Source organism: Danio aesculapii, chromosome 19 (genome assembly GCF_903798145.1).
Source record: "Danio aesculapii chromosome 19, fDanAes4.1, whole genome shotgun sequence".
Classification (NCBI taxonomy): domain Eukaryota; kingdom Metazoa; phylum Chordata; class Actinopteri; order Cypriniformes; family Danionidae; genus Danio; species Danio aesculapii.
In genome coordinates this window covers 21,825,273-21,851,285 of record NC_079453.1, presented here as the reverse complement: position 1 = coordinate 21,851,285, position 26,013 = coordinate 21,825,273, and the positions used below count along the sequence as shown (strand labels likewise).

The following is a 26,013-nucleotide window of genomic DNA, read 5'->3' as shown; positions in this document are numbered from 1 at the left end:
ATTTTCCTCAATTACAAAAGAAGCAATTTATTTTCTCAATTATTGCCAAAATATTACTAAGCACAACTTAATGTTTAATCTACCACTTCTGGGATAGATGAAAACTTTGGTCCCACTTTTAAGTGGGCTTAACTTCGAGGTACTTACTGATCATCGTAAAATAAATACAATCTATATATTGTATTTATATAATATTGCACAACACTCTATAGTCTCAATACCAATGGTGCTTTTGAGGTGGAATTCAGGTAAGGTTAGGAGACAGTTTTGGTGGTATGGGTAAGATTAGGGGTTGTGTGGGAAGAACCTAGTAGTACAGAAATTATATACAAACAGTTACTTTTTTAAATATAAGTAAAATGTAAAAACATGTATGTACATACTAAGTGCATTGTACCAAACGGTTAGCATCAATATAAGTACACTATTTGACAAAAGTCTTGTTGCCTATCCAAGTTTTAGGAACAACAAATAATAACTTGACTTCTAGTAGATCATTTGGTGTCAAAAGTGACTAATATGAAAGGCAAAGGCCTCTAGATTACGCTTGTTTTACCAAAATAAAACATGATCATGCCTTGATTTTTAATGATTTAATTAGGACAGTAAGATCTGACTTATCTTAGACAAAAGTCTTGTCACTTAACAGAAATAATATACAGTAGAGAATATAAAGTCATGGTGCAGTGGAATTAAAGAATTATTATTGTGTATGACTCCCATGTGCTTTGAGGACTGCATCCATACATCTCTGCAATGACTCAAATAACTTATTTATAATAACTTATAAAACAGTAATCTGGAATGGCACAAAGTGTTGGAGTCATGAGTCTTGCAGGACTCCAAGAGTTCATCAAGATTCTTTGGAATCATTTTCAGTGCCTCCTCCAGCTTACCCCAGACATGCTCAATAATGTTCATCTCTGGTGACTGAACTGGCCAATCCTGGAGCACCCTGACCTTCTTTGCTTTCAGGAACTTTGAAGTGGAGGCTGAAGTATGAGAAGGAGTTCTATCCTGCTGAAGAATTTGCCCTCTCCTGTGCTTTGTAATGTAATGGGCAGCACAAATGTCTTGATACCTCAGGCTGTTGATGTTGCCATCCATTATGCAGACCTCTCGCATGCCCCAATACTGAATGTATCCCCAAACCATGATTTTTCCTTCACCAAACTTGACTGATTTCTATCAGAATTTTGGGTCCATGCGGGTTCCAATAGGTCTTCTGCAGTATTGGTGATGATTGGGATGCAGTTCAACAGATGATTCATCTGAAAAATCTACCTTCTGCCACTTTTCCAAATGAATAACTAGATGTCAAGTAATTATTTGTTGCTCTTACAATTGGGATCAACGACAAGACTTTTGTCAGGTAGTGTACATAATAGCAATTAAAGGGATAGTTCAGCCAAAAATTTAACTTCTGTCATCATTTATTCTTGACCAGAAACCAGTTTGAGATACTTTAAGCCCAAAAGAAGATATTTTGACGAATGTTGAAAACCTGTAACCATTGACATCCACAGAAGGAAAAACAAATACTACGGAAGTCAATAGTTACAGGTTTCCAACATTATTCAGTATATTATTTATTCAGCATATCATTCTTTTGTGTTCAACAGAAATTAAGAAAATACAGGTCCAAGGTAAGTAAATGATGGCAGATCTTTCATTTTTAGGCTAACTATCCCTTAAAGGCCACTTATTAAAGACTTTTTTTAAGCTTGTGAAAAATGTTTTTGGAAAGTTGCTTATGTTTAAGAGTACCTGCTTATAAAACCTTTTCAAAATAAAACAACCATAACATTAACAGCTTCACTGACCTTTTGCTAAAAAAAGACAGAGAAAACAAGTCACACACCCTTTTTTTCTGAAAAATACCAAAATGACAAGTGACCTTTATCAATGTTATCAAAACTCAGAACAGACAGTAAAGGTGCCACACCTTAATTCTTTGGGCTGAGCCTTGCATAGTTGCTGTGGCAGTTCCTGTGATCTCATCTGCATCTGAAGAGTGGGAGGAGATGAATGAGGTGTCTGAGTATTGAAGAATTCTGGAGGCGCCTCAACATGTAAGCTGGGCTTGTAAACACCTCAAACAAAGAAAAAGGCACAACATAAGTTGTTTGAACACCTCTCTATTCAGATGAACTCACACACACTTATCAAAAACCACAGTGTTCATTCGGGCAGGGCTCTGTTCATTCGGTAATATGAAAATAATGACTATCCCTTCCGTAACACGCAAACGAAGGTAATGACAGGATCTGATTTACCTGGAGGCTTTAGATTAGTTCAACATGAATTGCAACAATGTAGAATAAGTACAGATAATGATCATTCCTATAAATGCCTCACAGCTCTTCCCAGATGTGTTCTGTCTGAAAGAAAAAAGAAATTGGCTAATTACTAGTTCTACAGATACTTTGCTTCACACCTGATACGAACCAGCTTTGTTTCACAATCGATGACTTTTGCAACAGTGTGACGGAACTGAACTGAACCAATGCTGAGCAATAGCCTCTGAATTAAATGTGTCATATCTGAAGCATTCACTATTAATTTTTAGTTTATTATTGTAAAGCGACCTTGAAAAATGTGTATGTCCAACAGGTTATATGCACAGCTAGTGTTTTTCAGCCAATGATGAACTTCTAGAGAAAGCTTTATGTGAATATTTTCAATTTCATAAGGTTTCTTTTACAGCAGCGATGTTGTAATGTAATTAAAATACAATCAGTTAAATAGACTTCAGCATCCATTTGGCTGTTAAAACCTGAAAAGGGACATAAAACCATTTAAATGCAGGCGTCGTCATTAGCCTCAGGCTAGCACAGGGATTCCATTGAAAATACTGGGGTAAAATCAATTTCCATATGTTAAACACTTGGCATGTAAAAACAGAATTGAATGCAGTGCTTCTTGTTTGGTCTGATACCCACTTTATATTGTATCTCAGCCAGGCAGTGAAGATTGCTGTTTTTTAAAGAAATTAGATCTCAAACGTGACGATTTTGTATGGGATGACAAATAATCAGAAACCCTGGGGCTGGCTGACTGAAATTAAAAGTCTGTGTGCATACCCCATTCGATTTGAAAGATTGTCTGTGTGTGTGTGTGTGTGTGTGTGTGTGTGTGTGTGTGTGTGTGTGTGTGTGTGTGTGTGTATATATATATATATATATATATATATATATATATATATATATATATATATATATATGGGGTGGTGGGGGGGTTGTCGGGGTTGGTGGTCAATTTAAATATATTGACTATATATATTGAATCTCTGTGCTTGAATCTGATTGGCTGATAGCTGTGCAATATTCTGCTATATCAGCACTCATACAGCCTCTTCACCCTTATGTATTACTCCGCCTTATGTATTATTTAATTGGTGTTACAGTATTATAGGCTTTAACACAGAACTTATAAATGACACCTTAAACATACTTTTCAACAACAGTTTTTATTTACTCCATTCTTTTTTGCTGAATATGATTAAAAACTAACCTAATATTGTATTATCATGTATACAACATACAGTAAATATAAATATTTTCTCCAGTAAATATTCTAACAAATAAATAACAAGTCTAGTATATCCAGATGCAGATCCAGATGTATATCAGAATAATGTAGCTACTAGCTAACAATGTTTATGTATATTATTCTATATACTAAACTACACCTGTCTTATCTGACTCTGAACTAACTAACCTGAACTGTCTCTATCAAATGTCCACTCTGCATCATTCTCATGGTCAGTAAAACCCATCTCATCCTCACTTTCATCTGCAGGAAGAGCCAGTTCTGTCCTTTTTTTCTTTCACTTACCATAGAACGTGGTGGTGCTCGCTAATACACTGTTCCCTGCATTCATATCTATTCAAAAGTAGTATTGCCATTAAAACTAGGTTTTATCCATAATGCAAATGTCATTAGCATACAACTAATCAACATTATATTACCAGCATTCATGTTGTTATTGTTACAACTTAAAAGTTCACAGCTGACCTTGCTAGCTAGCTAACCCATTGCAATATTGCATGTCCCACTATTGCACAGTGTTGCCATTTGGTAACACACATTTGATCGATTTATAAGAAACTAATTTGATTAAAAATAAAAAAAGTGTTGTGAATGTCATCATAACTTACTGGAGGTGACGTTTCAGATTTTTTTGTGTATTTGACATGATTTGATCCTTTGTTTCTATTGACGTTTACATTTGCATTTAGAAACTACTCACAAAAACGCCTGTCAGAAATCGTGCTGCATTTATACCACAGTAATCTGGTAGTGTTTGCTTTGCTTTGGCTTTTTTCAGGGTTAATACTGCACACACCCAAAACGACAAGGGTCAGACCAGAAATCATTCATTTCCAATGAAGAGTAGTCCGGGAGCTGTGTGGAGTTCCGATCATCTCTGTATGTGGAAAATTTGGATCCGTTTTGAGCTGCAGATCTGTTAAAATATTTGAACTCCTGTGACTAGACCATATGCGACCGGATGTGATGTAATCCAGTGTTCTCTAAGCAGATCCGTGCACGCGAGATAAGAAATAGTTTATTTTTTTGAATCAGAATAAGTTTATATTAAAAAATATATTTCTATTCATAAATGAGTAATAAAACTGTCGATTGTCGTGTGCAGTGGAAAGGTGTTTTTATAATCTTAAATTTCTTAAAGTTTTGCCATCACTTTGGATTTTCCGCTAGTGAATCAGTGAAACACTAGCTCTAAAGTGACGTCGGGGAAGTGGTTTCTGCTGTTCTGACATCAACTGCAGATGTTAATGAATGGTGGAAGAAAGTAGTTCCTAATACAAAAGGATTTTTGAGACTCTCCGTGTTTGATTTTCTTTTTTATGTTCACGATTATGCCATTGAACTGGTGTATAAACGCAATCTCATTGTATTTATTTATTTTTTATAATTTTTGGTGTTTGTATATATATATATATATATATATATTTTTTTTTTTTTTTTTTTTTAAGTATATGTTCACTTCACTTAAAATAAGGAGAACTGCGTAACAACATTCAGTTACTAATGTGTGGCATTAACACCTGGTCCATATTTAGTTTCTTCAAAGCATGATTGTTATACAAAAACCAAGCACAGCAGGTAGTGCAGGATTGTAAATGACCACTAAAAAGTGTCACCACCAAAAAAGAGATAAGACATTGCATGCAATCCTACGCAATCTTCTGTCTGTCTCTAGCATTGTGGGAGAGTCGACATACCGATCCATCTTCACTGAACAATGAGGAATTTCAAATGCTTAAGACTGGAGCAGCTTCAACATGTTGCCTGAAACCGCTTTCATAACAGAAAGTGACAGGAGGAGGAATGCTGGGGGTTTGTGCTGCCTTTACCCTGGAAAATTTCAGTTTAGCCTGTTCTGGCAAACTGCTAGAACATCCATTTTTCTGTCATGCGAATGTATTGCAAAACAAGAGGGGGAGTTTGGGATTAATACATGCAGAGCTCTTTGTATGAGCTTGTGAAGTTTAGATTTATTATAACTTGGTGAAAGAGCCATTATTATGGGTTTTTGTAAATTACCTTCCTTGCACTGTGTAACACAGCTTTAGGTTAGTGAAAACATCCAGCTGAGGTTTAAATCTGAAAGTGCACCATATACAAAATGATAGTTCCTGGGGAAAAAAGAGTCAGTTCAGAGTCATTTGAACACTTCTTCATGAATTCTGACCTTAAGGCATTTGGTCATGATATCAAAAGTCAACATTGCCCCGCCCACTTGTCTGTGTAGACATGGGAAAGCTTTAAAATATAGTTGTTCATTGTTAGTTCATGTTAACTAACAGTGTATTAACTAATGTTATTATTATGTGGCTGTCTGAAATACTTGATTCTGATTGTTCAGCCATGACATTCCAGGATATGTTATTCCGAGATAACAACCGCTAAATAATGCAGGCTCATCTGGTAACTTTGAATCTTGCTGACCGCCAGTAAATATGTTGAAATGTATCAATTTGTATACAGTTGAAGTCATAATTATTATCCCCCTGAATTATTAGCCCCCCTGTTTATTTTTTCCCCAATTTCTGTTTAATGGTGAGATGGTTTTTTTCAACACATTTCTAAACATAATAGTTTTAATAACTCATTTCTAATAACTGATTTATTTTATCTTTGCCATGATGACAGTAAATATTATTTGACTAGATATTTTTCAAGACACTTCTATACAGCCTAAAGTGACATTTAAATGCTTAACTAGGTTATTTAGGTTAACTAGGCAGATTAGGGTAATTAGGCAAGTTATTTTCTAAAAATGGTTTGTTCTGTAGGCTATCAAAAAAAATAGCTTAAAGGGGCTAATAATTTTGACACTAAAATGGATTTTAAAAAATTAAAATTGCTTTTATTCTAGCCGAAATAAAAGAAATAAGACTTTCTCCAGAAGAAAAAAATATTATCAGACATACTGTGAAAATTTCCTTGTTCTGTTAAACATAATTTGGGAAATATTTAAAAAAGAAGAAAAAAATAATAATTCTAATAATTCTGACCAACTGTATATGTATAATATGTGTATAATATGTATCAAAATGTACACATTTTTGACTGTTTGGCATCGTCTTATTATTAACTAATAATATGTAGGTAAGTATGTGCTTCGTTTCCGGCATCTGGCATCTTTGCATTTTTGACTGTTTGGTGCCATCTTATGACTGAATAATGTGCAGGTTAGTGTATACACCATCAGCTGTTTTTTTTTTTTTTTTGTTTGTTTGTTTTTTTTTCCTCCAGCTTTGCATTTAATTAAAGAATTAATAAACTATTTTGGCTCAGAATTTTTTTTTTTTGTCTCAAGTAGCTATGTAATAATCCAGGATGGTTGTTTTTACAGCATAAAGGCCTTCAGTCTTAAACTGAGTTCACACCAGATGCGGCACGCGCAGATAAATTGCACTATTCATGCATAAACAGAGGCGTGAACATTTTGAGTTTACTCACTTCATTCGTGCATGAAAATAGATTCACGTCTTGGACAGGGCTTCTATCTGCCCAGTGACTTACGCCCAGTGAATTACGCCCTTACAAGGCAAAGCTCCCGATTGGTTAACGTGGCGCGAATGTCCACAAAAGTTCAGATTTTGCCAACTTGAGCGATTCGCGCGTTAAGCGTGTCAATCACGCAAAACGCTCAACTTGCAGCGCTTCATTCGTGTGAATCACGTCATTCACACTGCCTCATTCACATGTATCGCGCCGCAGGATGTCTATTTACATCTTTGCATTGACACGTATTGTAAAGCGCTACAATTATTTTAAATTATTGGCTGAAATAATAGTTTAAGGTTATTTTATGGGCAACTAAGCTAAATAATAATGAAAATAAAAATATTTTATAAACTATACCAGAGGTATACACGTTATAAAGGGGTTAATAATGCAATGGACCCACAAATTTGATCATCTCTAGTGCACAGGTCCTCAAATCCTAAAATGTACCAGACAAATCCTAATTTATACAATGAATTTTTTTTTTTATAATAATCTAATAAATTGATACACAAATCTAATAAGTAACATTTTTCTATTAATGTTTCTATTTTTACATTTATTTTGTAATATTTTGTTGATTTTATTCTAATTGCATTTATTTGGTGTTTTTAATCAAATCTGCATAATGTGAAACTCATTTGGTTATTTTTTTATTATTATCATTAATTAATATTACTATTATTATTATTATTACTACTACTACTACTTTAATACGACAGGTATCAAAGGTCAAAGAATACTGAAACCAATGCATTATATTTTCCATTAAAAATTGCAGCTGTTTTTAACAGTGATAATAATAAGAAATTTTTCTTGAGCATCACAGGCATGTTACATTGTAAAACACACTCACAATGGGTTTTCCTTATGGGTGCCAAAAAACGTACTGGCATTCCTACACTTGTGGTTACATTTTGTCTGCACAACATGAGTAATACAAATTACACATGCACAAAGACACACACATACACACTTTGATTAAATAACTGCATATTAAATTACAAGAACATTTAAATATATTACTAAGGTCAGACTTTTACAGAAATCACAATGCATTGGAACAAGCCACATTTTATAATAATAACAATGTCTATTATAAGAACTTTAATACTGCAATGTATGATGATCACACCTGCTCATTTGCATCACAAAATCCAAAGCCTAAGAGGCCAACAGAGAGATATCAGCATGCAATATATTTCTTTTCAAATGATTGACAGAAATTGTTTACTGCATACTTGAGAAAATACTAGTGAAATCCGTAATCATTCATGAGAACAGGTTTTAGTGTCATGAGCTTCACACATTGCTTCACTACAGTCAGAAATGCCAGCCAGCAATTGTGAACGCAGTGGAAAAAAGAGGCTTGGCTTTTCCTCCAATAACCTTGTTTAAAGTTACACACACAAAGGAGACAGTGTTTGCTGACTTCTTTTCTTTTTTTTATGATTATTGAATATAAGTGCCGTTCTACTCAATATGTTTGGGCTCATGTGCATATTTAACGATAATGAGAATACAATAACATGTTTTAGGGGGTTTTGATGCCATGAACCCCATTTTAAAACGTAAAAGGTCTTTCTTAAAATATTTTATGAATTAATATTGTTAAAAAAAAGTATATTACATGTTTCTAAATAATAATTAACAAAATATTTAATTAAGGATATATATATATATATATATATATATATATATATATATATATATATATATATATATATATATATATATATATATATATATATATATATATCCTTATCCTTATGTTGATTTTAATATATTTAAAAAAATGTGAAAAAGTGAAACTTTTTATTAATTTATTTCATGAAAATCTTATCTTATCCTATTTTTGTATTCATTTTTAATTATTTATTCATTAAATTATTAGAAAAATCCCATATTTATTTATTTCATTGGTTCTTTCTTTGAAACTAACATGCAGTATTCATTATACATTACATATTCGTTTTTATTTATATATGAAGTATAATTCATATTCATGCTTATTATAATATGCATAATAAGTATGACTATATACTTAATGAAGTATACATTTCATTAAATAATTTTTATTTATTTTTACTCCCAAACATACTCTATACTTTTAAACAGGTCTAAAAATGCTTGGCTTTACCCCAAGTAACCCTGTTTAAACAGTGTGTGTTAATGTAAAAAGTTCTAATGACTGCTACCGAAGAGACTTTGGTCTGCTCTGTATATTTAACAATAATGAAAGTGTCATTCCTCCACACGGCTGCGAGGTATTTGTTTTATCTCCAGCGGGAGAGGGGAGTGTTTCTGGAGGTGTGGTTTGGCTGTCTGATGGTATATTACACAGAGAAAAGAGAGAAAGCACACTCAGTTTTTCACCGAGTGTGTCCGCAGTGTTTTTGACCCACATCAGCCCTCTGCAACCTGGAAAAATAAAACTGGACTTTAACAGTTTCCTGACTTAAAGTTCTGACCAAAACTACTGAACAAGGTAAGAATCGAGATTCATATAGCTGGAACTTTTAGTCTTAGATATTAAGCTTGTAAACCTACCATTTACCTTAAAACGTCACTGGTAACCTAGATGATAATAACTTGCTACTGTTTATTTAGAGCAATAACACTCAGGTGTGTCATAATTCATGTTCAACATATGTTCACATGTTTGACCACACCTATTGGCCATAAAGAACTCAAGTGGTTTATGGTATTTGCAGAGTGCAAATTTGGACACCTTTGAACAGGGATGGTTAGTATAATGTACTTCATAGATGGACAGATTAAATATTTATTTTTTACATGTAGACATATTTTTTTAAGTGACTACCAAATAAAAAAAAACACTACTCGTGAAGGCTAATAAAATTTGCATCTGTATTAGAGTTGCTGCAATATAGCATTTTTAATATAGTAGTTATGGAGCAATCAAATGAGGTATTCATAGTAGGTAAAATGTTTCTGTGTACGTGTTATTACAGTATTGTAGACCTTATAAGTTGTATGCTCTCTGGTATTATAATTACTATCCAGCGGGGAAAATAAGTATTGAACACATCATGATTTTTTTCTGGGAATAAAATTTCTAAAAGAGCTGTTGACCTGGACCTGGTAAAAACCCAAACAATGCAAAATCTGAAACATTAGTTATGTGTAATAACAATGAAATGACACAAGGAAGGACTGAAACGTATTTAATACTTTATATAAAAGGCTTTTTTGGGCATGGCAGATTAAAGAAGCCTCTCATATGGGGAATGAAGTCACATGAATTGCTCAGGTGTGAGTTGTTCCACATACTTCAACAGAGTGTAAAAATCTTGATGTTCTGTGGATTAAATCTGATCTATAATTCGTATTTTACAGTTGAAGTCAGAATTATTCGCTCCCTTGTTTATTTTTTTCCCCCAATTTCTGTTTAGCGGAGATAAGATTTTTTTTTCAACATATTTCTAAACATAATAGTTTTAATAACTCATTTCAAATAACTGATTATTTTATCTTTGCCATGATGACAGTAAATAATATTTGACTAGATATTTTTCAAGACACTTCTATACAGCTTAAAGTGACATTTAAAGGCTTAACTAGGTGAATTAGGTTAACTAGGCAAGCAATTGTATAACGATGGTTTGTTCAGTAGAGAGTAGAAAAAAAGTTTTGCTTAGAGGGGCTAATAATTTTGACCTTAAAATGGTTCATAAAAAATTTAAAATTGCTTTTATTCTAGCCGAAATAAAACAAATAAGACTTTCTCCAGAAGAAAAAAAAAAAATATTATCAGACATACTGTGAAAATTTCCTTGCTCTGTTAAACATAATTTGGGAAATATTTAAAAAAGAAAAAAAAATTCAAAGGGGGGCTAATAATTCTGACTTCAACTGTATATTGGATTCAAGTCAGTTGATTGGCTGGGCCTTTCTACAGCTTGATTTTCTTTCTCTGAAAGCATTTGAGAGTTTCCTTGGCTGTGTTTTGGATCATTGTCTTGCTGAAATGTCCACCCTGCTTTCATCTTCATCATACTGGAAATGTAGATGTTGGACTGAAGCAGCAGATATTCATTTAAAATGATGAGGGTTGCCGAAGATCTACTGAGAGATTTCAGCTGCTTTCTGGGCTTTCACTGCCTTTCTACACCTCCCTCTCTTCATGTGTTTAATACTTCTTCCCTGTGCCATAGCTTTTTATTATGCATAACGTAATTTGTAAACCAATTAGATTTGTTTTCTTTTCATATATGGATTCCTTTGGTTGTTACCAACATCCAGAAAATTTGAAGTCAACGGCACCTTTAGACATTTAGATGTTTTCTGAGAAAAATGGTGATGTGTTCAATACTTATTTTCCCCGCTGCATTTAAAATATGCATTGTTATGCACTATACTATTTAACTCTGAATGAACCGTTTTCTGATAGTAAGGCAGTTGTTGTTGTAGTAATGTGTGGTTATAGGGTAGGTCAAAGTTAAAGTACACCAAATAATGAAAATTTTGTCATCATGTACTTCCATCCACTTGTTCCAAACCTACAAAAATCTATCCACTGTTAATCACAATAGAAAATATTCTGAACACTTAAAATAAATACGTTGCTGCTTGTTTAAACTACTTATTTAAAAATGAGCTGAAACAACAAAATTCTTAAAATTTTTTGGAACAACTTAATTGGTTTATGTTCAATCCACTTAATTTGTTAAGTTAACTTAATTAATTTGGGTTGGCACAACATGAACGAATTGCGTGGAACCCTGCATATTTTATAATGAAGAATGTTGGTAACTAGACATTTGAGGAATGCCATTTATTTCCATAGTGTTTTTTCTACTATTGAAATCAAGGGCAACTGCTGACTTTCTGTTACCAACACTCTTTAAAATATCTTCCTCTGTGTTCAACAGAAGAAAAGAAAAAAATACAGGTTTGCAATAACTTGAAAGTGAATAAATGATAAGTGAATTTTCATTTTTGAGTGAACTAACAAAAATAATGTTATACAGAAAAAATGAGTATAATAATAAACTTTATTAAAATTTATTAATAATTTAATAAACAAAAAAATATGCTAGTAATATGCATGCAATTAAGCAACTATAGTATAGTGAATATGTGTCCCCTAAAGTGTTTCCAAACAAAAATTCAATGTGCATAGAAGAACTTGATTGAGTGACATTTCAGCTTCACATAAAGTGTAACGGAGACAGTGTTCTGGCATTAAGTGTGTTAGACTACATTACCATGTGACTTCAAAAGTCCTTTTTTACACCTAACATTCCCAAACACAGGAATTTGAACAGGAAGAGGCCACGGAAGCTCTTTTCATTGTATGGGTTTAAAGAAAAACAGCTTTACATGGCTGACTGCAGCAGGAGACTTCATATCTAAGATGTCATTTAAAGCAAACATCATTTAAAGGAAAGTTTGCATATAACAGGCAGTGTTTACATAGAAGGATCTCACATCCTTGTTATAAAATCATTAAAACATTGATAAATGCAATATGTTGTTTGACAGGTATTAGTTATTGAGGTCAGTAAAAATAGAGCAAACAAAACGCACTTTCTCAGATCCAAATATTTTACATAATTTTATTAACAGTTGCTACAGCATGGGTCTCAAACTGGATTCCTGGAGGGCTGCAGCTCTGCACAGTTTTGCTCCAATTATAATCAAACACAGCTGATCCAACTAATCAAGGTGAGTATTAACTAACTCACACCTGCTATTAAGCAGATGCGAGTTGGAGGTGGTTGGAGCTAAACTATGCAGAGCTGCAGCCCTCCATAAATAGTCTGCTAAATGACTAAATGTAAATGTAAATGTAAATTGAGTTTGAGACCATTGTGCTACAGGGATCAGGTAAAAAGGGGGTTTGAGGTAAAACAAATCAATATAAATTCAATATAAGAGGGCAAAAAGCCCATAGAATGACATCAACAATAGATCTTATTTTACCTATAAATAAAAAATACAGGAACGCATAGGGAAATCATGTGGGAGAATTTACAACATTATATTCTACGTGATGCATCAGATTTGGTTTTATGTTTTTAAAAAGCATTTTTAGCAATCCAACTAATCACACACATTTCTGTAAAATGCATTAGATAATAAATGCGTTATCCAATCAGGGGCAATTATATTAACATATACATATAGTAAATATATACATATTTATACAACCATATATATATATATATATATATATATATATATATATATATATATATATATATATATATATATATATATATATACATATACAGAGAGAGAGAAAGTTGTAATTTTATATAAATTCTAAAACAAAACACAAAATAAACATATAAAAACACATGAAAAAAGGTCTTATTGTGGTTGCTATATCCTACATTTGATCATTGACCTACATTGATCATTTCATCAGTGATGCCATTCAACAGAAATATTACAAATATTAAGATATTTTTTTTGTCACTTACTTGTGTCAGAAGTCATTCTCTACAGATTTAGCCTTGTACAGATAAAGACTTTGGCTTGAGTTAAGTCACTAAAAATCACTGAGCAAGAGACACACAGGGAAGAAGAAAACATGCGCCTCAAATATTTTTGTAAAGATTGTTCAACTGGCATATGAAAACGATCTGTCTGGCCCATTGATTATTGACATTCTTTAAGAATACATAAACTTCCTGTATTTCCGGATTTCCATGGTTTCATACAAAACAAAGCTACAGTTTTCCTAATGCTGCAATGCTACGAAAGCTTTTTTTCTTGTCAGGACACGTCATTAAAGATGTGAAGTTTCAGCAGAGCATACATTTCTACGCTAAAAGCGGTAATACTGTAATACTGTTTACAGTAAATTTACATAACTTGACATTATGATTTAATCAATCATTACTAGCTTGGTCATGTAAATTACAGTACAACAATTAGTAATTAGCTTCCTAGATATTCTACATATTCATTTCAATATATTATTTCTAGTCCTGGTTAAAAGACTGCTAGTCAATTTGTTAAAGAGTAAAGCAGAGATCAAGGTCCTGGAAAAAACAGGGAGAAAATAACTTTAGGAAGCTGTTAATAAGTCAATATTTTCCAATAAATAAATAAATGTACCTGGAATAAAATGTTTGGTAAAGACACATTTTCTGTGGATGACTTAATGTTTCAGGATAAACAAGCATTTAAATGCACAACTAATAATTATTCTTATGTAATCCACAGAGCCTGGTTCAAGAAAGTATCCAGAAAAAAAAAAAATGCCAGCTCTAAATAATTTTCAGGGGCCAGTAGCTGGAGTGTTCCTTGAAAATTCAAATGAAACCATTACAATATACCAAGCCTACAAGAAACGTCTGCTCAATCCAGGATCATGCCTTGCACTGTTAGAAGCCCAAGCCGCAACAGGAGGAATCATCGACCCAGTCAAAAACAGGGCGTGCTCTGTGGAAGATGCAGTAAAGGAAGGAATTGTGGGTTGTGAATTGAAAGAGAAACTTCAGTTAGCTGAGAGGGCCATCGTGGGTTACACAGATCCCTACACCAACCAAAAAATTTCACTCTTCCAGGCCATGCAGAAAGATGTAATACCAAAGGAATATGGCATTAGATTACTTGAAGCTCAGATCTCTGCCAAAGGAATTTATGACCCTATTGAAAAATGCCACCTAACAGAAGAACAAGCCTATGGAAGAGGTCACTATGACAAAAATCTTTTCAGAGGCCAGAAGGATGCTCTAAAAGTATTCTACGACCCAAACTCTCAGGAAAATCTCACCTATTCAACCCTGATCAAGAAATGCACTGTAGCCCCGGAAACAGGTTTACTGCTGTTCCCAATCTACATCACGTTCAAAGGCCTCCGAAGAGGAGTTACCTCTGCAGAGCTCTTGGCATCAAAAATAATTGACCAACAGACATTTGAAAATCTACATAAGGGAAAAACCACAACCCAGGATGTGATGTTAATGGAAACAGTGAAAGAATATCTAGAAGGTAAAAGGAGCATTGGTGGAGTAGCTTTGCTTTCCACGAATAAGAAAATGAGCATCTATCAGGCAATGAGACAGGGGATAATCATGCCTGGTACAGGTTTGATTCTTCTAGAAGCACAGGCTGCAACTGGATTCATGATAGACCCTGTTGAAAACAAGACATACAGTGTACATGAGGCCATTAAACAGAAAATTGTAGGACCAGAATACCATGCAAAACTGCTTGCAGCAGAACGTGCAGTCACTGGTTATAAGGATCCATACACTGGGGAAACCATATCACTTTTTCAAGCTCTGAAGAAGGAACTGATTGTGAAGGAGCATGGGATCCGCTTACTTGAAGCACAGATTGCAACTGGTGGAATTATCGATCCCATAAACAGTCACAGAGTACCTGTAGATGTAGCATACAAGCGTGGCTTCTTCAATGAAGAGATGAACGCCATCCTTGAGGACACTGGTGATGACACTAAAGGATTCTTTGACCCGAACACAAAGGAAAATCTGACATATCTGCAACTCCTGGATCACTGTGTCATTGATCCTGCTACAGGACTCACATTGTTGCCGATTCAGGATTTGTCTGGTAACCTGAATCACACATTCATTGGCTATGACATCAAAAAAATCTTCAAGGGTGTCATGGTTAAAGTGACATGTGGAAAATACATGGGAATGACAGTTTCACTCTGGGAATTACTCATGTCTGAATACTTCACTGAACAGCAAAGGCAAGACTTTATTCAGCAATACAAATCCAGAACACTGACTATTGAAGTTCTAATCACCAAAGTTCTGGAGATTATTGAACATTCAGTGAAAACAGCTAAAGTGGTTTTTGAAGGTATAAGGGAAAAAGTAAGTGCAACACAGCTTGTTGAGGCTGACATCATCACAGAGAATGATCTGAAAGACCTCAGAGAAGGAAAAAAGACTGTAAAAGACGTTACAGAGGATGAATCTGTGCAAACCTACCTACAAGGTAAACCAGGCATTGCTGGTGTGCTGCTTCCTGACTCCCAAGTAATGTCAATCTACCAAGCACGACAAAAAGGAATCTTGAGACCAGGAACATCACTTGTTCTTCTTGAAGCACAGGCTGCAACAGGATTCGTAATTGACCCAATTGCTAATCGAAAGTTCTCTGTAGATGATGCAGTGAAAGCACGAGTGGTAGGGGTTGATGTTCATGCAAAACTATGTTCAGCAGAGAAGGCAGTGACAGGTTACCAAGATCCTTACACTGGCAAGAAAATCTCGTTGTTTCAAGCAATGCAGAAAGATTTAATAGTGAAAGATCATGGCATACGTTTGCTAGAGGCTCAGATTGCCACAGGGGGCATCATTGATCCAGTAAACAGCCATCGCATTCCAGTTCATATTGCTTATAAACGAGGATACTTTGATACTGAAATGAATCAGATCCTTAATGATCCAACTGATGACACGAAAGGGTTCTTTGACCCAAATACTCATGAAAACCTCACTTACATGCAGCTTATGTCTAGATGTGTCACTGATCAAAGCACAGGCCTTTACCTCTTAAAAATCAAAGGAAATGACAAAAGAGTTAAGATAGGGGACAGCACCAAGGAGACATTCCAAACCACATATGTCTCTGTGAGATACGGGAGATTCAGTAACAAGAAAGTGACACTTTGGGATCTCCTAAACTCTGAATATTTGTTCGAGGAGAAAAGGCAGGAGCTGTTAAAATGTTACAAGTCAAAAACAATTAACACTGAAGAAATCATTACAATAATTTTAAAGATCATTGAAAGTAAAGAAGTACAAAGAAATGCTGATCTTAGTGTAGAAGGTCTCAGGGGAAAAGTCTCCATTCTGGAGCTGCAGAATCTGGGAATAATAGATGAAAAAACATACAAAAATGTGCTTGAGGGAAAGCTAACAATTAAAGACCTTACTGAGATGGGAACTGTGATGAACTTCCTAAGGGGAACAAGCTGTATAGCTGGTGTCATATTACAAAAGTCTAATCGTAAAATGAGCATCTACCAAGCCAAAAAAGAGAACCATCTTACCCCTGGCACTGCCTTGTGTCTTCTTGAAGCACAGGCTGCCACTGGGTTTATTATTGATCCAATACAAGTCAAGAAACTCACTGTTGAAGAGGCACTGAAGCAGAATGTCATTGTTCCAGAGCTGTATGAAAAACTCCTGGCTGCTGAGAAAGCTGTGACTGGTTATAAAGACCCATATACTGGCAAGAAAATTTCACTTTTTGAAGCCATTAAGAAAGACCTAATTGTAAAGCAGCATGGCATCCGTCTGCTTGAAGCCCAGATTGCTACAGGTGGCATTATTGATCCAATCACATGTTTACATTTGCCACTTGATGTTGCTTTCAGAAAGGGCTATTTTGATGCTGACTTAAACCAGATCCTTTCTGATAAGAGTGATGACACGAAAGGATTCTTTTATCCCACCACACAAGAAAATCTGACCTACATGGATATGATGGCAAGGTGTATCAAGGATCCGGATACTGGTCTTCTCTTTCTTCCAGTGACTGAAAAAGGGAAAACACAAGAAAAGTCACTGAAAATTCTCTCAGATTTTGAGATTCAGGAGGAATTTGAAAAACACAAAGTTGTCATTCCTGTTGGTCGTTTCTCTGGAAAATCGATGTCTCTTTGGGAGATCATTCATTCTGTATACTTCACAGATGAAAACAGGCAACAGTACTTTGAACAATATCGTTTGGCCAAAATAAATATCCAGGATGTTGTCACCATTGTTACCACAACTATTGAAACCCTAGAGCAGAAAAACGCAAATTCTCAAACAACAATGGGCCTGAGAAAACCCGTTTCTGTTAAACAGTTGCATGAGTCTGGAATCATTGACACCACTACTTACAAACAGCTGCAAAATGGTAAGGAAACACTTGAAAACGTGCTTAAACTTGAAGCTGTACAAAAGTACTTGAAAGGCACAAGGAGTATTGCTGGAGTTAAACTTCATCCATCAGGAACGGTGTTAAGTGTATACAAGGCAAAAAATGAAGGGTTGCTTACTGCTGATGTAGCATTGTCCTTGCTTGAGGCGCAGGCAGCGACTGGGTATGTTATTGATCCAATCAAGAACACACATTACTCAGTTATGGAGGCTGTTAAAGCTCAGCTTATTGGACCAGAGATACTAGAACACTTACTACTGGCTGAACGTGCTGTCACTGGTTTCACAGACCCATACACAAATGAGCAAATAAGCTTATTTGAAGCAATTAAAAAAGGTCTCATCCCTCAAAAACAAGGACTAAACCTATTACATGCACAGCTCGCCACAGGGGGAATAATTGATCCAACTGGGAGCCACCGGGTGCCTGTTCAGAAAGCAATAACACAAGGATTCTTGAGTAAAGAGACCAACGATCTTCTGGCAAACATTAGCAAAAGTGAAAAAGGCTTTTCAGACCCCCAGACAAAAGAGCCTCTTACTTACAGTCAACTCATGAGCAAATGCGAAAAGGATTCAACCACCAGCCTGCTGCTTCTCCCAGTGACTGAAACGAATGCTGAAAGCTCAGCCTACAATGATGAACAAATAATAAACGTCTTCAAAGAAAAATCTGTGATCATAAATGCTGGAAAATTTGCAGACAAACGCGTATCACTCTGGGATGCACTAAACTCAGAGTATATTTCTGCAGAGAAAAGGAAAGAATTACTAGACCAATACAAACAAAACAGACTGTCTATAGAAGAGATAACACAAATAGTGACAGCAATATTAATTGAGGTAACAACAAAAAGGCATTCTTTCAAAGGACTGAGAAGACAAGTGTCAGCAAGTGAACTATTTGAGGCAAAAATCATCTCAAAAGAAATGATTGGCAAGCTTATAAACAATGAAGTAGATGATGAAGACATCAACAACATGGAGTCAATCCAAAAATATCTTGGGGCAACAAACTGCATTGCTGGTGTATTTGTGCAATCTACTAAACAAACAATGAGTATATTTGAAGCAAAAAATAAGGGACTCTTGACTCCAGGAACATCGCTGGTTTTACTTGAGGCCCAAGCTGCCACTGGCTTTGTTATTGACCCAGTGAAAAACAAAAAGCTGTCTGTAGAGCAGGCGGTGGCTGAAGGAATTGTTGGGATGGAATGGAAAAGCAAACTGCTTTCTGCTGAACGGGCCGTCACTGGGTACACAGACCCCTACACAGGCAAAACCATCTCTTTGTTCCAGGCCTTGAAAAAAGATCTCATTGTCAAGGAACATGGTATTCGTCTCTTAGAAGCTCAGATTGCTACAGGGGGTATCATTGATCCCATCCACAGCCATCGTGTTCCAGTAGAGGTGGCTTACCAAAGAGGCTACTTTGATGAGGAGATGAACAAGATCCTTGCTGATCCAGATGATGACACCAAAGGTTTCTTTGATCCAAACACACAAGAAAACCTAACATACCTGCAGTTAGTGGATCGTTGTGTGAGAGACCCCAACACTGGCCTGAGTCTTCTCGTAATTGTGAAAAAGGGAGAGTACTACTTCTTCATTGATGAATATACAAAGAACATACTTAAGTCCACAACCACGAATAAAGCAGGAGGTAAATTCCAGGGGCAGCTGGTGACTCTTTGGGATCTGCTGTACTCCAGTTATGTATCTGAGGAAAAGAGAAGAGAACTGGTGCAGCAGTTTAAATCAGGCACAATAACTATTGAACAGTTCCTTGAAATTGTTCTGACACTGGTGTCGCAGAAATCCGTAACAAGTACCCACACCATTACCACCACAACCACCACAACAGAAACAACCCAAAATACAAATTTTCAAGGTATTAGAAAGGATGTGAGTGCTGATGAATTGCTGCAATCCAAAGTCATTGATGAGAAAATTTACAAAGACCTGACTTCTGGAAAAGTCACAGTTGATTATGTAAGCAAAATGGACTCTGTTCGAAAATATCTGAAAGGAACAAACAGCATTGCTGGTGTATTTGTGCAGTCTACCAAACAGACAATGAGCATCTCTGAAGCAAAAAATAAGGGACTACTGACACCAGGAACATCTCTGGTATTGCTTGAGGCTCAGGCTGCCACTGGCTTTGTTATTGACCCAGTGAAAAATAAAAAGCTGTCCGTAGAGCAGGCAGTGTCTGAAGGGATTGTTGGAGTTGAATGGAAAAACAAACTGCTTTCTGCTGAACGAGCAGTCACAGGTTACACTGATCCCAACACAGGGAAAATAATTTCCTTGTTCCAGGCACTGAAAAAAGATCTCATTGTCAAGGAACATGGTATTCGTCTATTAGAAGCTCAGATTGCTACCGGGGGCATCATTGATCCAGTGTACAGCCATCGTGTTCCAGTAGAGGTGGCTTACCAAAGAGGCTACTTTGATGAGGAGATGAACAAGATCCTTGCTGATCCAGATGACGACACCAAAGGTTTCTTTGATCCCAACACACAAGAAAACCTAACATACCTGCAGCTAGTGGAGCGTTGTGTGAGAGACCCCAACACTGGCCTGAGCCTCCTTGTGATTGTAAAAAAGGGAGAGTTCTACTTCTTTATTGATGAACATACAAAGAACATCCTTAAGTCCAAAACCACAAATAAAGCAGGAGGTAAATTCCAAGGGCAGCTGGTGACCCTTTGGGATCTGTTGTACTCCAGTTATGTATCTGAGGTAAAAAGAAGAGAACTGGTGCAGCAGTTTAAATCAGGCACATTAACTATCGAACAATTCCTTGAAATTGTTCTGACACTAGTGTCGCAGAAATCCGTAACAAGTACCCACACCATTACCACCACAACCACCACAACAGAAACAACCCAAAATACAAATTTTCAAGGTATTAGAAAGGATGTGAGTGCTGATGAATTGCTGCAATCCAAAGTCATTGATGAGAAAATTTACAAAGACCTGACTTCTGGAAAAGTCACAGTTGATTATGTAAGCAAAATGGACTCTGTTCGAAAATATCTGAAAGGAACAAACAGCATTGCTGGTGTATTTGTGCAGTCTACCAAACAGACAATGAGCATCTCTGAAGCAAAAAATAAGGGACTACTGACACCAGGAACATCTCTGGTATTGCTTGAGGCTCAGGCTGCCACTGGCTTTGTTATTGACCCAGTGAAAAATAAAAAGCTGTCCGTAGAGCAGGCAGTGTCTGAAGGGATTGTTGGAGTTGAATGGAAAAACAAACTGCTTTCTGCTGAACGAGCAGTCACAGGTTACACTGATCCCAACACAGGGAAAATAATTTCCTTGTTCCAGGCACTGAAAAAAGATCTCATTGTCAAGGAACATGGTATTCGTCTATTAGAAGCTCAGATTGCTACCGGGGGCATCATTGATCCAGTGTACAGCCATCGTGTTCCAGTAGAGGTGGCTTACCAAAGAGGCTACTTTGATGAGGAGATGAACAAGATCCTTGCTGATCCAGATGACGACACCAAAGGTTTCTTTGATCCCAACACACAAGAAAACCTAACATACCTGCAGCTAGTGGAGCGTTGTGTGAGAGACCCCAACACTGGCCTGAGCCTCCTTGTGATTGTAAAAAAGGGAGAGTTCTACTTCTTTATTGATGAACATACAAAGAACATCCTTAAGTCCAAAACCACAAATAAAGCAGGAGGTAAATTCCAAGGGCAGCTGGTGACTCTTTGGGATCTGCTGTACTCCAGTTATGTATCTGAGGAAAAGAGAAGAGAACTGGTGCAGCAGTTTAAATCAGGCACAATAACTATCGAACAATTTCTTGAAATTGTTCTGACACTGGTGTCGCAGAAATCCATTACAAGTACCCACACCATTACCACCACAACAGAAACAACCCAAAATACAAATTTTCAAGGTATTAGAAAGGATGTGAGTGCTGATGAATTGCTGCAATCCAAAGTCATTGATGAGAAAATTTACAAAGACCTGACTTCTGGAAAAGTCACAGTTGATTATGTAAGCAAAATGGACTCTGTTCGAAAATATCTGAAAGGAACAAACAGCATTGCTGGTGTATTTGTGCAGTCTACCAAACAGACAATGAGCATCTCTGAAGCAAAAAATAAGGGACTACTGACACCAGGAACATCTCTGGTATTGCTTGAGGCTCAGGCTGCCACTGGCTTTGTTATTGACCCAGTGAAAAATAAAAAGCTGTCCGTAGAGCAGGCAGTGTCTGAAGGGATTGTTGGAGTTGAATGGAAAAACAAACTGCTTTCTGCTGAACGAGCAGTCACAGGTTACACTGATCCCAACACAGGGAAAATAATTTCCTTGTTCCAGGCACTGAAAAAAGATCTCATTGTCAAGGAACATGGTATTCGTCTATTAGAAGCTCAGATTGCTACCGGGGGCATCATTGATCCAGTGTACAGCCATCGTGTTCCAGTAGAGGTGGCTTACCAAAGAGGCTACTTTGATGAGGAGATGAACAAGATCCTTGCTGATCCAGATGACGACACCAAAGGTTTCTTTGATCCCAACACACAAGAAAACCTAACATACCTGCAGCTAGTGGAGCGTTGTGTGAGAGACCCCAACACTGGCCTAAGCCTCCTTGTGATTGTAAAAAAGGGAGAGTACTACTTCTTTATTGATGAACATACAAAGAACATCCTTAAGTCCAAAACCACAAATAAAGCAGGAGGTAAATTCCAAGGGCAGCTGGTGACCCTTTGGGATCTGTTGTACTCCAGTTATGTATCTGAGGTAAAAAGAAGAGAACTGGTGCAGCAGTTTAAATCAGGCACATTAACTATCGAACAATTCCTTGAAATTGTTCTGACACTAGTGTCGCAGAAATCCGTAACAAGTACCCACACCATTACCACCACAACCACCACAACAGAAACAACCCAAAATACAAATTTTCAAGGTATTAGAAAGGATGTGAGTGCTGATGAATTGCTGCAATCCAAAGTCATTGATGAGAAAATTTACAAAGACCTGACTTCTGGAAAAGTCACAGTTGATTATGTAAGCAAAATGGACTCTGTTCGAAAATATCTGAAAGGAACAAACAGCATTGCTGGTGTATTTGTGCAGTCTACCAAACAGACAATGAGCATCTCTGAAGCAAAAAATAAGGGACTACTGACACCAGGAACATCTCTGGTATTGCTTGAGGCTCAGGCTGCCACTGGCTTTGTTATTGACCCAGTGAAAAATAAAAAGCTGTCCGTAGAGCAGGCAGTGTCTGAAGGGATTGTTGGAGTTGAATGGAAAAACAAACTGCTTTCTGCTGAACGAGCAGTCACAGGTTACACTGATCCCAACACAGGGAAAATAATTTCCTTGTTCCAGGCACTGAAAAAAGATCTCATTGTCAAGGAACATGGTATTCGTCTATTAGAAGCTCAGATTGCTTCCGGGGGCATCATTGATCCAGTGTACAGCCATCGTGTTCCAGTAGAGGTGGCTTACCAAAGAGGCTACTTTGATGAGGAGATGAACAAGATCCTTGCTGATCCAGATGACGACACCAAAGGTTTCTTTGATCCCAACACACAAGAAAACCTAACATACCTGCAGCTAGTGGAGCGTTGTGTGAGAGACCCCAACACTGGCCTGAGCCTCCTTGTGATTGTAAAAAAGGGAGAGTTCTACTTCTTTATTGATGAACATACAAAGAACATCCTTAAGTCCAAAACCACAAATAAAGCAGGAGGTAAATTCCAAGGGCAGCTGGTGACTCTTTGGGATCTGCTGTACTCCAGTTATGTATCTGAGGAAAAGAAAAGAGAACTGGTGCAGCAGTTTAAATCAGGCACAATAACTATCGAACAATTTCTTGAAATTGTTCTGACACTGGTGTCGCAGAAATCCATTACAAGTACCCACACCATTACCACCACAACAGAAACAACCCAAAATACAAATTTTCAAGGTATTAGAAAGGATGTGAGTGCTGATGAATTGCTGCAATCCAAAGTCATTGATGAGAAAATTTACAAAGACCTGACTTCTGGAAAAGTCACAGTTGATTATGTAAGCAAAATGGACTCTGTTCGAAAATATCTGAAAGGAACAAACAGCATTGCTGGTGTATTTGTGCAGTCTACCAAACAGACAATGAGCATCTCTGAAGCAAAAAATAAGGGACTACTGACACCAGGAACATCTCTGGTATTGCTTGAGGCTCAGGCTGCCACTGGCTTTGTTATTGACCCAGTGAAAAATAAAAAGCTGTCCGTAGAGCAGGCAGTGTCTGAAGGGATTGTTGGAGTTGAATGGAAAAACAAACTGCTTTCTGCTGAACGAGCAGTCACAGGTTACACTGATCCCAACACAGGGAAAATAATTTCCTTGTTCCAGGCACTGAAAAAAGATCTCATTGTCAAGGAACATGGTATTCGTCTATTAGAAGCTCAGATTGCTACCGGGGGCATCATTGATCCAGTGTACAGCCATCGTGTTCCAGTAGAGGTGGCTTACCAAAGAGGCTACTTTGATGAGGAGATGAACAAGATCCTTGCTGATCCAGATGACGACACCAAAGGTTTCTTTGATCCCAACACACAAGAAAACCTAACATACCTGCAGCTAGTGGAGCGTTGTGTGAGAGACCCCAACACTGGCCTGAGCCTCCTTGTGATTGTAAAAAAGGGAGAGTTCTACTTCTTTATTGATGAACATACAAAGAACATCCTTAAGTCCAAAACCACAAATAAAGCAGGAGGTAAATTCCAAGGGCAGCTGGTGACTCTTTGGGATCTGCTGTACTCCAGTTATGTATCTGAGGAAAAGAGAAGAGAACTGGTGCAGCAGTTTAAATCAGGCACAATAACTATCGAACAATTTCTTGAAATTGTTCTGACACTGGTGTCGCAGAAATCCATTACAAGTACCCACACCATTACCACCACAACAGAAACAACCCAAAATACAAATTTTCAAGGTATTAGAAAGGATGTGAGTGCTGATGAATTGCTGCAATCCAAAGTCATTGATGAGAAAATTTACAAAGACCTGACTTCTGGAAAAGTCACAGTTGATTATGTAAGCAAAATGGACTCTGTTCGAAAATACCTGAAAGGAACAAACAGCATTGCTGGTGTATTTGTGCAGTCTACCAAACAGACAATGAGCATCACTGATGCAAAAAATAAGGGACTACTGACACCAGGAACATCTCTGGTATTGCTTGAGGCTCAGGCTGCCACTGGCTTTGTTATTGACCCAGTGAAAAATAAAAAGCTGTCTGTAGAGCAGGCAGTGTCTGAAGGGATTGTTGGAGTTGAATGGAAAAACAAACTGCTTTCTGCTGAACGAGCAGTCACAGGTTACACTGATCCCAACACAGGGAAAATAATTTCCTTGTTCCAGGCACTGAAAAAAGATCTCATTGTCAAGGAACATGGTATTCGTCTATTAGAAGCTCAGATTGCTACCGGGGGCATCATTGATCCAGTGTACAGCCATCGTGTTCCAGTAGAGGTGGCTTACCAAAGAGGCTACTTTGATGAGGAGATGAATAAGATCCTTGCTGATCCAGATGACGACACCAAAGGTTTCTTTGATCCCAACACACAAGAAAACCTAACATACCTGCTGCTTGTAGAACGGTGTGTTAAAGACCCAAAAACTGGGCTAAGTCTGCTTGTTTTAAAAAAGTAGATTTAAAATCAGATGTATCATGCCATTTAAGCTATTCTTGCTTTTATTAACTCCAATCACTAAGTTTCTCTGTATGCTAGCAATATGCTGAGTATACTGTACATCCAAATCTGTAAATGCATGATTTGTGTTTATTATTTCCATACACATGTGCATTGCTAAATTTAAAAACATCTAGTTTTACAAATTGAAATGTAGAATTTGATCATCAGTAAAAATGTAAATTTGTGAATGCTATTTCTTAAACAGAATGTTGTTAAATTTTGCATTTAATCGTTTTAACTCATGCTTTCTTGCCACATTCAAAACATTAAAATAAACATACAGTTGTATGATATCTTTTTATTTGATCTTTTTTTTTTTCAAGTTTCAAATTTCACCATAAAGATGTTTTCTACTT

The 26,013-nt window shown here is 36.5% G+C and overlaps 2 protein-coding genes across 2 annotated transcripts in view; both read left to right on the top strand.

Annotated features, from left to right (window-relative positions):
* Window positions 1-9,422: 9,422 nt before the first annotated feature.
* slc52a2 (solute carrier family 52 member 2) overlaps window positions 9,423-26,013 on the top strand; it is a 41,516-nt gene continuing 24,925 nt past the window's right edge. Inside the window, exon 1 of the mRNA XM_056479251.1 lies at window positions 9,423-9,529. The gene's annotated coding sequence lies outside the window, so the exon portion shown is untranslated. The remainder of the gene's footprint in view (window positions 9,530-26,013) is intronic.
* eppk1 (epiplakin 1) lies at window positions 9,440-25,945 on the top strand. The gene is made up of 2 exons (XM_056479248.1): window positions 9,440-9,529; window positions 14,242-25,945. The coding sequence occupies exon 2, from the start codon at window positions 14,277-14,279 to the stop codon at window positions 25,611-25,613; it is 11,337 nt and encodes a 3,778-aa protein (XP_056335223.1). The 5' UTR covers window positions 9,440-9,529; window positions 14,242-14,276; the 3' UTR covers window positions 25,614-25,945.

Bases quoted from the DNA above. Each gene is read 5' to 3' on its own strand.
- eppk1 (XM_056479248.1), top strand. From the start codon at position 14,277: ATGCCAGCTCTAAATAATTTTCAGGGGCCAGTAGCTGGAGTGTTCCTT.